Source organism: Lutjanus erythropterus, chromosome 4 (genome assembly GCF_056507025.1).
Source record: "Lutjanus erythropterus isolate fLutEry1 chromosome 4, fLutEry1.hap2, whole genome shotgun sequence".
Lineage (NCBI taxonomy): Eukaryota > Metazoa > Chordata > Actinopteri > Lutjaniformes > Lutjanidae > Lutjanus > Lutjanus erythropterus.
The window spans coordinates 842,017-854,533 of NC_139320.1; the positions used below are offsets into that span (position 1 = coordinate 842,017).

Consider the following 12,517-nt stretch of genomic DNA (forward strand, 5'->3'; position numbering starts at 1 on the left):
GCTGCTGACAATGGGTCTGATTTAAGGGGAAGTTTTACAGGCAAAAACATGGCTGTGCTATGGGTTCACTGGTGTCCCCCATTGTGGCCAATCTGTACATGGAAGACATGGAAACAAAGGCTTTAAACTCCTTTGAGGGAACAGCACCAAGTCATTGGTACAGATATGTGGATGACACATGGGTCAAAATCCAAAGTCAAGAAGTGCAAGCCTTCACCGAGCACATTAACTCAGTGGATGAAAAAAGCTGGGGAACAATGGTCTGTAAGCAGGGGGGAAGAAAAGGGAAAAGGGGAAGGAGGCAGAAAAAGAAAAATGAGGAAAAAAAGAGAAAATGAGACAAAAAAATGTGAGAGAGCCCAAAATACCCAAATTCTTAAAACGTTACATAGTTGCCAATGGTGGCTACACAGCAGAATTTTAATTTAATTACTGAAATGTTACGATTTTGGTTGGATGAGGGAAGACTGACGTAGTTCTGAAGGTCTCTGGTTCGACTCCCACATAGCACAAAGGAGCTGAAATTTACTGGTTGAGATTAGTGAGATGTCTGACCTTAAAAAGAAACACTGTCCACAACTGTGTTGTTGTACTCAATAATAGTGTTTTTGTTTATTTAGAAATGTTTAAGACACTTATGAAATTCATTCTAAAAAATCTGAGATTGAGTATAAATTTAGTAATACTACTATATTTGGTCAATGTTACAAGGTTGTTTGGGCTATGAACTAGGTGACTGTGTGATCAACAGTTTTATTTAGGTCAGATTTCCAGGCACTGAAAATTGTCTGACAGGTAAAACCAACTATTTTCTTAGATTGTTCTCTTTTCTGTGCAGGTAAGTATGAGGGTTCATTAACAGGGAAGCATAAAGCAAATATCAGGTTCAAAAGATAAGGGTTTAAGGCTGTTATGTGTAGACTCCATTATATTTCATGTAAATTGATGTTCTTTGTAATGACTTTCACTCCCTAATGTTTGTAAAAAATCCACCTACTTCATAGTAGCCATATTGATATGAATTTGTAGGGTAAACACAGGTGTTCTCAGTACTATTAATGGTGCCATTCCATTAAGTGCAACAGAGCCATTCCTGTGAGACAACATGCACAAAGCAGCACCCTGACTCTGTTAATTCTGAATGGATCAGAACCTTAATTAGTATCGGTCTGTTGAATTTAATGCAATTACTTTTTCGACCCACAGACAGACTGTTTTACAAGTGGACAACTAGTTTATATAAAGTGCATGCTGGGACAAACACTTGTGTTATCTTTACTGACCTGAATAAAACCATAAGTCATATTCAAGTAATATCTCTGACTCAGAGAAATGGCTGACTGCAAATTTCAGAGCACAACTGTATCAACATTTATTGTTTCACATCAGTTAGGAAAGAGATATATACTAATGAAGCTCAGCGTAAGTTCAATCAGAAAGACCTTCTATTACGCTGCCTTCATGCACAACTTCCTTTACTCCGTCTCTCTCCTCCTATTCCCTCTAATCAGCTGTTTGTGGGCATTCACCTTCATATTTACTATCCAATCAGATTTTGCCACGGTCGCGATAGCCAGTCAATTTGCTGCTGCCAAATTTTAAATCGCCTCTTGTCTTTGCTCCATCAGTTGTCATTCAGTCAGTCGCGTGACTGGCTCATGTTTTACTCACCATTTGCTGCTTGGTGGGCCTCAAGCGATTCCTACCACGACCTGGATTCCCTCGAGGGCTCCAGCCCCGACTTCCTCCCTCTCTTCTGATGGCCTCCAGACGAGGCTCTCTTTATCCCATATTCATGAACCAGCATTTCTCCCGCAGTGGGCATGCACTCTCCCAAATCGTGAGTTGGCCGAATAAGTGCTGTGTTCATCAGAGTTCGCTCCCTGGGCAAGATTCAGCGTCAGTCGGCTCCCGCGTGCTGCTCACGGCCGCGAAGAACCAGGAAACCAGTCTTCTTCAGTGATGAGAAGGAGGCCTCCACTGCACCTCGATCTCCGCTCCCTCCTCCTCTATCCCAGGCACCGTGGACAATTTCTTGCTCTCCTCCCTGCAGTCTACGGACTCTACTCATGCCTTCGACGCACGCCTGAAAGCGTCGGAGACCGCCTTAACCTGTCCCCTCTTCAGCGACTCTCTGCCACAGGCCCCATGCTGCAGTCTCCCTCTGCTACAGGAACCTCTCAGCTTCCCTGGCTTCAGCTGTTCCAGACCCTCCTAGGTTGGCCGTATGCAATACAAGCAGCAAATATATCCAGCGTGTGAGATCAGTTCTCCAAGATAGACAATAACTCGGGTTGCCTTTTCATGTATCCCCCGAGTGTGTTAAGCATGGCCACAAGCAGGGGTTAAAGTGGGCCGGAGCCCTCCGGAGCTCAGCTCCGCCACCTCGGAGCTCAGCTCCGCCACCTTAGTCAAATAAATAAAATATTCAATTCAAACTGGCAGTAGCGCCACGGACTACAGATCATTTTCGCATGCACAGCCTGCGCGGCTCTCTCATAAGCACCAAGATGCTCAACAAATCAGAGAGCAACATCACCCTCTGCTGGCCCCACCTTTAACACGCAGCATCTACCGAGTCAGTCACACCACAGTGTTATCATTTGAATGAATGCATGTACATCGAAAAATGGACTTCACGGATTTCAAAATCCACGGAAGTTTGAAACGGCTTTTAAACCAAAGTAAGTGGATTAGTTAAATTTACATGGATGGTGAAGTTTTGTAATATTCAACAATTCAAACAGGCCAATAAGAAGAATTGTAATTTGAAAATGGCTAGCTGCTTTAGATTATGTGCCTTGTGTAATGGCAAAGCGTTAACGGTTATCCCAACTTAAAGGTAGAAGCTATGTAGGCTACTTAAGGGTGTTATTGGCGAGATTGTTATTTTCATGAATATTTATTTAGCAGTTGGAAAACCTATTGTAAATGTTAATATCTGATAATTCTGTTGTTAAAGATGGAGGAGGATGAAGAAAAGAGAGGGCACAAAAGAAGAATCACTGATTATTTTCAAGGGTAAGGATTGGTTTGAAAAAGATAGATCTGCCAGTGAAAAGTCCATGGAGTCAAAATATTGTTTAAGTAAAATAATGGTGTTATTTGATTAAAAATGTTAGCAATTACTTTAGACATATTATTTCATGTTTTAATTATTCATTGGCTTTTTGAGCAGACTTTTTTTTCCATCCATTGCTCTTGTCATCAATGTCAATTTAAAATGTGACCCTATCACTTGATAAATTCCATATTTTTACTATGATTAGGGGATTGAAGAAAGCCGAGGTCATAGCTCATAGCGCTCCAGTCCTTCAACAGCACAGATCCAGCAGTACAAAATGTGCCAAGCCAAATCTAGCAGTAGCCCAGTCATGCAGGCGAAGAACAGCTTCACCTGCAGCACAGCCCAGCAGCGCAGCACAGCCCAGCAGCGTAGCACAGCATCAGCAACTCAGTGCAGCTCAACCCAGCATCCGCAGCACTGTCAAGACCAGCCCAGCCACAGTCCAGTTCAGAACAAGCACTGCCTCATCAGCACAGACTAGCACAGCCCAGCAGAGCAGCATAGCCACGGTCCAGGTGAGCTGCCCAGCACAGCACAGAATCAGCAGTGTGGCACAGCCCAGCAGCGCAGCACAGCCCAGCAGTGTAGCACAGCAACAGCAGCTCAGTGCAGCTCAACCCAGCATCCGCAGCACTGTCAAGACCAGCCCAGCCGCAGTCCAGTTCAGAACAAGCACTGCCTCATCAGCACAGACTAGCACAGCCCAGCAGAGCAGCATAGCCACGGTCCAGGTGAGCTGCCCAGCACAGTACAGCATCAGCAGTAGCAGCACAGGCCCAAGCAGCTCTGCCCAAAGCAGTAACACTGACATTGAACTTAATTTTCCAGATTGTTGGGGACTTTCTCAGTACAAATATTTCAAACATGCCTATCCATTTCCCTTTGTTTCCAATAAGATGTTAGGGTGTTCAGTGTGCAAAAATGCCACATCACTCAGTATTTACAGACAAGGATCACAAAGGTATACATTTTCCAGTGAATGGCAAAACTGCAAAGTTTCCCCCTATGGATCAACAAAACACGCTCAAATGAAATCACTGCGCAAGAAAATACATGACCATAAGTCATCACATAGTCACAAGCAAGCAGAGGCAATTCTAAAAAAGAGATCTGAAAAACAGTTAGATTCAAGTTTGCTAGTGGCACAAGAGGATATGTGCTCCTCTACAACGTCAGTGTTCAGAACAGCTTATTACATTGCAAAACACAACAGACCCTTCACAGACCACCCTGAACTGCTTGACCTGCAAAAAGCAAATGGGGTAAACATTGGCAGGGTGCTGCACTCCAATGTGACTTGTGCAGATATTGTACAATTCATTTCAAAAGAAATGAAATCTGCCCTAATCAAAAGCATAAGGTCTACGAGGCCTAAGCTTACTATTCTTATTGACGAGGGCACTGCCTTAAGTAAGAAGTCATGCCTGATTGTATACTTAAGGTGCTCTGTTAATAATTCGGACCCCACCACATTCTTCTTAGACCTGGTGGAGCTCGAGTCCACCAATGCAGAGGGGATAACTGAGGCACTTTTGAACTGCCTGTCAGCTCATGGCCTTGACAATGCCTTCCTCAGTGAGTGTTTAGTCGGGTTTTGCAGTGACGGAGCCTCTGTTATGTTAGGAAGAAAAGCTGGAGTCTACACCAGGCTTAAAAGCCAGTTTCCCCAGCTCATTGGCTGGCATTGTTTAAACCATAGACTCGAGCTCTCAGTTGGTGATGCTGTCAAGAAATGTGTTGAGGTGAACCATTTCTCAAGTTTAATGGATAAATTATACTGCCTTTACCATCAGTCCCCAAAGAATCAGAGGGAACTCGATGCTGCTGCCACAGATCTTGGCATTCTTGTAAAGAAAATAGGCAGAGTCCTCGGTGTACGATGGGTGGCGTCATCCTACAGGACAGTGAACTCTGTTTGGACTATGCATGAGGCACTTTATTCACATTTCACAGCAGCAGCTCAGGATTCTGAGCGCAGTGCAAATGAGAGAAGCATGTTTCAGGGTCTTGCAACTAAGCTGTCGTCCGCTGATTTCATTAAAAACATGGGCCTCATGCTTGATGCTCTGGAGGAGCTTAAAGATTTGTCAGAGAGTTTGCAGTCGAGGGACATGTCATTATCACGAGCTGTGCACCTGGTTGAAAGGGAGATTGGCATTTTTTTAGCCAGACAACACCATCCAGGACCATACTACAAACAGGCAGCTGAGGCTGTAGAAAAAGGGAAATTCAATGGAGTAACACTCCACGGTGATCCAAGGGTCAAGTCAATCAATCCACAAAAATTTTACGAGACACTTGGAGACAGCATGAAATCACGAATGGTGACAGAGACTGAAAAGGTACTTTTTGAAAAAATAAATGTGCTTCAGCCACAAGCTTGGCCATCCCCAATGCCAGCCCTTTATGGAGAGGATGAGGTGAGGCAGCTTTGTGACCTGTTTGGCATTAGTTTTGCTGGGGTCAGGCAAACATATAGAGATTTCAAAGAGAATCCAGGCATTGAGATAGCTGATGAAGTGTGAAGTCAATTGCTGTCAGCAGTGCTGACTGTGAAAGAGGATTTTCGGAAATGAACATAACAGTAACACCACTTAGAACGCAACTGAAAATGCAAACAGTGTCAGCGCTTATGTTTATCTCTTTAGTAGGCCCTCCTCTAGACAAGTGGAATGCAATGAAATATGCAAAGAAATTGGTGTTGAAAAGAAGATCAGCTGACCATGTGGCCTGTCCACAAAGAAGACGACCACAACATAGGTCAGAGTACAAATGTATATGGGAGCTTTTTTGACTGCAACATGTGTGAGGGTTTGTGTATTTGATGGTCTGCCCATGCTGCTGTTACCATGTGTCTGTACTGTAAGCCTGTGCCCTTACATAGCACTTCTCCAACAACAGATTTTCTGATTACTTTTCAGAAAAGTTTTGTCAGAGTGTGATTTGAGGATGATTTAGATTGCTGCATTGTCGCATCTTGTTTAGTTTGTCTTAATTTGAAATAAATTTTCTCCTTGTGTAGCCTATGTAGTTAGTTTTACTTCCCATGTTTCCCCCGCCTTAGTTGATCTCATGTGTTTCACCTGTCTTGTTTCACTCACCTGTGTGTCTATATAGGTTTGGTTTTCACTTTAGTCTTTGTCCGAGTCTCTGTGTTAGGCTGTTAGTTTGCTGTGTTTCTCTGTGTTAGTTAGCCATGTTAGATTGTGTGTTTTGCCTGTTAATCCGGCCTGTATTTTTCTCTGAATTTTAGGGCTCCCCCACCTGTCAAATCCCACTTTAACCACTGGCCACAAGTAAGCATTACTGTTGTGTTCAAATCTGCTGATCCCAGCTGATCATAGATTTATCTATTGGGCATTATTTATTTATCGACCTTACATATATCGTACGTATCTGTCAGGCAGAACTGACGCTTCCCATAGCAAAGCAAAATTGAAGATGAGATCTCGTTTATGTCACATTTATATCTCCTAGACATAAATGAGCACCAATCGAGACCAAAGTGGTTTTCTCATTCTTCTCAAATTTCTCTCCTGAGAAATAAGTCTCACAGTGAGCATTGTGTGAGTTCTCTAAATTCTCTCACAGCTGTCTCCTTTTCCTGATCTCAGCTAAGAGAAAAATGAGACAAAATGTGCTGATTTCAAATATGTCTCAATTTGATATCCTTACTTGGAAGCACTATCTCAGTTATGTCTCAGTGAGAAATATACATGGTTCTGTCTCTCACTGCTCACTATTTGAGTTCTCAGATTGTCTCACAGCTGTCTCTTTTCCTGATCTCAGCTAAGAGAAAAATGAGACATATTGTGCTGATTTCAAATATGTCTCAATTTGATATCCTTACTTGGAAGCACTATCTCAGTTATGTCTCAGTGAGAAATATACATGGTTCTGTCTCTCACTGCTCACTATTTGAGTTCTCAGATTCTCTCACAGTTGTCTAGCACCTCAGCAAAAAGAAAAATGAGAGTAGTGCAAGCTCTCAAATGACTGTCAATATGACACGATTTAATATTATACCTCAATCATATCTCAATTTATCTCGTGCCAAAATTTGAGAAAATAATTAATTCAGGCAAATAATTTATGAGATATATGGTTTATTTACATAATGTTCAACATAATGTTAAACAAAATTTGTTGATTTCTTACACAAGTCATGCATTTTCAGAGCATGTTATTTCAATAATCAATAATTACATTTTTGGTTTCTTAGGCCAGTTCAGGTCTTAATGGGTTAAAACTTTTCAAGTGTGTTTGGGAAATGAGCTGCAAACACAATGCCAGGCATAGATGTCAAGTCAAGGAAAACAACTTTACCCAATATATGATCCAAGGAAACTATTGTATTGGCAGAGGTTTCCAATAGGGGAACAACATGATTGCATGTACCATTTGTTACACTATCTTGCAGCAAAGAAAAACCTGCAACTTTGAATTCATGAACAAGGGCCCATTCGGCACATGACTGTTCTGAGGTAAAGAAGAACTCAATCTGTCCATACTTTGTTTGTCCTTCACTAGAAAAAACAACTGTAAAATTGTTTCTTCTATTGCCTTTCCCATAGTGTTTTGATGTGAGATAATTTCTCTTAACTTGTGCCCTGTGAAAGATCCTTACTTTTTCAGAATTGATGCAGTGACCAGTAAGTCTTTCCAATGTAGAGAGGTGAACTGTGTCCAGTTGAAGTTCACTAGATGCTCCATATAGTTTAGTCCTAGACAAATCATTGTTTTCCTGACAGAAACTATCATCTTTAGTCATCCGTGCGTAAAATTCAGCTATGGCATTCCCTGGCTTTATGGTTTGTGAAATAACAGGAATAGACTGCACAAGTTTGACTGCATGGACCATCTGTATAGGTATATTTTGAGTGCCATGTATGAGCCTTAACAAATAGCCATTCTTGTCCTCAAAATGGAAACATGAATGAGTCCATAATGGACCAAGAGCCCTGACACTGTCTGCTAGGTGCACGAGAAGGTGTACATTTGCAGTTTCGTACCGCTCACCATAGAGACTAGCCATTTGAGAACAAAAGTTCCACAGTAGTTTCTCTGCATGATCAATCTGTTCAACTGATATGGATTCCATCAACAAAATGAAAATAGCTTCACTTAGTAGAAGGAAGTGATTGTAGTACGGTGTTGCAAGAATTCCACGGAAAACAACGGGTCCAAAGAAGATCAAAATATCCCGATATTCTGATGCTTTAAAAAACATTCTGTGAGATGCCACTGATCGAGGATATCGAGTTGAGGATGGAGGAGAGATATCCTGAAATCTCCTGTCAATTTCTTTGGCATTTTTTGCGATGCTGAAGGGCTGACGAGAAAACTCTGGAGAAAACCACAGAATCATCAAAAGGCGCATTACTCCAAGAAGGACTGAGTGCATGTAATCTATGGCAGTGCCTTTGATAAGGTTGTAACTTTTAAGTTTGCTAAGCCAACAGGGACCCTTCACCCCTTTAACAGTGGTTTTGGTCTCATTTGCGATTTTCATATCAAGAGCAAACTTTTCATTTGTGCGCAGTGGCCCTTTTGGATCTCCATGTTGGTATGGAAATGCATGGACATGTCCCCTTTCCCCTGTCCTCACAGTCTCTCCTGGCTGCTCACATTTATGACATCCAAATTTCCCATTGTATTGCACTGAATTAAGGACTAATGCTTTAGCAGGTAAGTCGCATGTTCCAGCAATGGTGAGCACTTTACACACAAAAGGTTCGGATGTCAACTCTGCAGGTTGCACAAGAACTCAATTGTCTGCAAGTTTACTCAGTGTGTCACTTAGTGGTCTAAGAAATGTAACCATGGATGGTTTTGAATCCCCATACCAAAGTCCAGCAAATATCATATTCTCTCTCTTTGTGCTTTCCATGAAGCTCAATTCATTGATGATACAATAAAAAGGCCACACTGAAAACTGGACGATTTGAAAATAGGCACCCCATCTGTGTTCCAAGTAACTGAGATGTTTTTAGGGTCACTAAGAGGACCACCCCCATCCACAAGCTGTTTGTAAAGTTCTGCATCATATATATCTTCAATGTTGTTAGGATCTGTCTTCTTCCTGCTTAATCTAAAGTTAAGCTTCTTCTGAAAACCTGGCTTGAGAAACAATGACCTTATTTGAGCCTCAATTGGAACCTCTATGAAGGATGAGGATCGTTCTTCTGACACACTGGTCCCACAAGACAGACATTCTAATTGTTCACCTTCTAATGACCCAAAACAATTATTGCAATATTTATGCAATACAATAGGGGATGATGCAGAATGGGCGAAAAAAAAGTCTTTGAACTTCTGTACACTGTTTAAGCAGTCTGTATTCAGACTATTGGGACAAAGAAACTTGAAAATTTTAAGTAAATCACTAAGGGCCTTATCAGTTACTTTATGACAGTTTACATAAGCCATGATCATCAAAAGGCACTCTGCCACAGTTATTGATGCATTCTCATATAATGGTTTGTCTGTTGTGTCCTTGAAATTTGACTCTTCTGCACACTCTTCACTCAAACCCTCTTCACAACCCTCACTGAAGGTACGTCCATCATCGTAAATCCAATCCCCAACATCAGGGAGCGCTTCCTCAAATGATTGAGATGGGTCATACTCAGCACTGCCATGTTGTTCGGTTGTTAAGCCATCAGGAGGATCTCTGAAGGCTGATCTGGAAGATGGTTCTTCATTGTCTTCGATAGAGAGAACAGTTGAAATACTCTCTTGTGCCTCACTTCCTTGTGCTGGTAATAAAATAGAATAAAAATCATTAACTAGTGCTGTCAAACGATTAAAATTTTTAATTGTGATTAATCTCAGAATTTCCTGAGTTAATCACGATTAATCACATTTTTTCTTTTTTGCAGGATCTGCTCAGTGACAAAATATACTGTACATCATTAGACAGACAGACAGACAGAGGGTGTGTGTACCTGGCAGGTGGTGAGAGGCTTGATGTTCCAGAGTGAGTGTGGTACACCCTGCATGGACACCCGGAGGTTGAACATGTTCCCCTTGAAGTGCAGTGTTTTGGGCTCCTCCAGGAGGCAACCCCCCCTGCTGTGTTCTCCTGCTGCTACCTCCTGACACAGAGAAAAGGGCACACATCAATGGTTCACACCTTTTCTCTGGATCAGGACCCTCTTGAAAATATTGAAAGAGCCGCATTTTGCTTAAATTAAATCTTTCATCAATAAGCAAAAAACAGATTCCTTGTGAGAAACTTTCTTGCAAGAAACTCACACACAACAATGAGAAGTTGTAGGACCTCAGGTGAATGAGTAGCTGGACAGGGTTTGGAAGGATATATATGATACAGGCTGACAGTGACAGACAATGACAATAATGAGTAGAATTCCACAGCAGCAAACTAAACATGAGGCTGCAGCCACCCGGTGAACTTTATGAAAGGATCATGGCCTTATATTATTAACATCCTGAACTTAAAGGAGAGAGGTTCAAAGAACACTGTTTATACATGCAAGAGATAATTGCACGTTTCATTCTTCACAGGTGCTACTGTAATCAGGATAAGAAAGCAATATTGCCATGCTTGGCTTGACCAACTGTGAACTGCATGCTATCTATCTATCTACAGGGCCTGTGATTCTCAATCAGAACTAGTTGTGTTCAGGATCTCTCTCTCCTCTGCACTTGCTACTGGGTGTGGCTAAAACAGGTCAGACAGCAGGGAAGATGGCTTTTGAACATAAAACAAACAAACACACACACACACACACACACACACACACACACACACACACACACACACACAAACTACACAACTTACCTAAATATTGCTGATCAGTCTCCACATGAACATTGGTGGCTGCAGGGAGGGATGACTGCAGGGAGGAAAATAAGGTATTAAATATCATATATGCTGTAAGTCTGCTGCAACACTGCTATGCCAGGCTACTCACCAACTGTGCAGTCCTTCTTGGTCGTTTATTTGGGTCTTCCTCATTACCAGTCCTTCTCCATCGTTTTCCAGGTTTTCTTCTGGTCATTTTGACATTCCAATACTATATAAATACAGACACAAGTTGCTGGAAAATACAGTGGAACTTTTTGCAAAAGTAAAACTCTACATTATGATGAAGCATCAAGTTTTTCTTAAGTAATAGGGGTTTCCATCTAATCAGCTCTTTAGTAAACAGAAATACATTTTCTAGCAAGCGTCAATTTTATATTATTCCACTTCCAATTTTCTCTGTTCATTTCTTTTTACCATTTTGATCTTTTGTCTTAGCACTTCCAATTTCACGTTTATTCATTATCCTGCGTGAATTCTCTCCTAATTGGATAAAATTGATAACCTGACCTGAAAATGCATTTTCTGTTTAAGAGCAGGGGGAAACAGGGAGACCATGGTCATTTAACAATTATAGCAATGACTGGTATCAGAAATAATATAGAGCTGTTTTATTAATATTAGGATACTGCACTGTTAAGTACCACAATTTCAAAATCTTTAGTCAAACAACAAAATAATTATTAACATCATATTCTTAAAGTAGCAAAAGTATTGATGATTAATGATCAATTTGATCACTTTAATGTAAATGTAGTGTAAGCTCATTTGTATAGCTACTCATTAAATATAATGATGTTTAATTTACATAAATGGTCTAATAATTAACTACATAGCAGCATGAGTTTCAATGTGGTAATTATTTTAATAAAGAATAGTTCTGCCTCAGTAGACATACATGTATTAGCTAGGTGTAGCTAAGTATAGCTAGGTAGTTGCGCAGTTGAATGCGACATTTAGGCTATATCTGTTACTGTAACTGAAAGAATCCTACCTCATGTGTGTTAACAGTCTGTTAATTTGCAAAACAAAAGATATTTACACTATTACTTACTTTTGGTCGTTATTCTTTACAAAGAAGTTGTGCTGTTTCAGCCCATCGAGCCCCGCCAGCATCCTTCTTCTTCTTTTGTGTTTAATGGCAGTTTGCTACCCGTTTCAGAGAGCAATGAGCATTACCGCCACCTACTGAGCGACAGCTTAGGACGAGAGAGTGGGTAGTTACAGACTATAATCTCTCAAAGAACAAACACGCAAATAATAATAATAATGATAATACTAATAGTATATAACAATCCCAAATGAGCGTGCGTGGAATGGTACGTGATTTCCAAGAAGACGGAATACCCTCCAGAGCAGAAGGGGGGCGGTAATGCACCTATTTGCTGGGTGCCAACCACCAAAAACAAAAAGAAGAAGAATATGAACGTCGCACTCGCGGGAAGAAGAGACGTAACCGTCATTGGAAAAAAACAGACTTGTACGTTGGCCGCTGCTGCTGCAGGTTTTGCCCTGGCCACACTGAGACTTGGAGAGGTAAGAATCGTTATCTATTAGTTGGTCAACTACGTAACGTTGTGAAGAGTTGAACAAAGAAATTCTTTGGACATAAGGTGAAATAT

General features: G+C 41.3%; 1 protein-coding gene across 1 annotated transcript; it reads right to left on the reverse strand.

The window, feature by feature from the left end:
* Nucleotides 1-7,176: 7,176 nt before the first annotated feature.
* LOC146327333 (uncharacterized) lies at nt 7,177-11,105 on the reverse strand. Its single transcript, XM_084716303.1, has 4 exons — nt 11,005-11,105; nt 10,872-10,926; nt 10,015-10,164; nt 7,177-9,825 (listed from the first exon to the last, which is right to left on the reverse strand). The coding sequence occupies exons 1-4, from the start codon at nt 11,089-11,091 to the stop codon at nt 8,963-8,965; spliced, it is 1,155 nt and encodes a 384-aa protein (XP_084572429.1). The 5' UTR covers nt 11,092-11,105; the 3' UTR covers nt 7,177-8,962.
* Between the last annotated feature and the right edge of the window lie 1,412 nt (nt 11,106-12,517).

Excerpts from the sequence above, each read along its gene's own strand:
- LOC146327333 (XM_084716303.1), bottom strand. The coding sequence starts at position 11,091 with ATGACCAGAAGAAAACCTGGAAAACGATGGAGAAGGACTGGTAATGAG. Across the intron at positions 10,927-11,004 it reads CAAGAAGGACTGCACAGTTG|TCATCCCTCCCTGCAGCCAC; the intron begins GTGAGTAGCCTG and ends TCCTCCCTGCAG. Across the intron at positions 10,165-10,871 it reads GACTGATCAGCAATATTTAG|GAGGTAGCAGCAGGAGAACA; the intron begins GTAAGTTGTGTA and ends TCTCTGTGTCAG.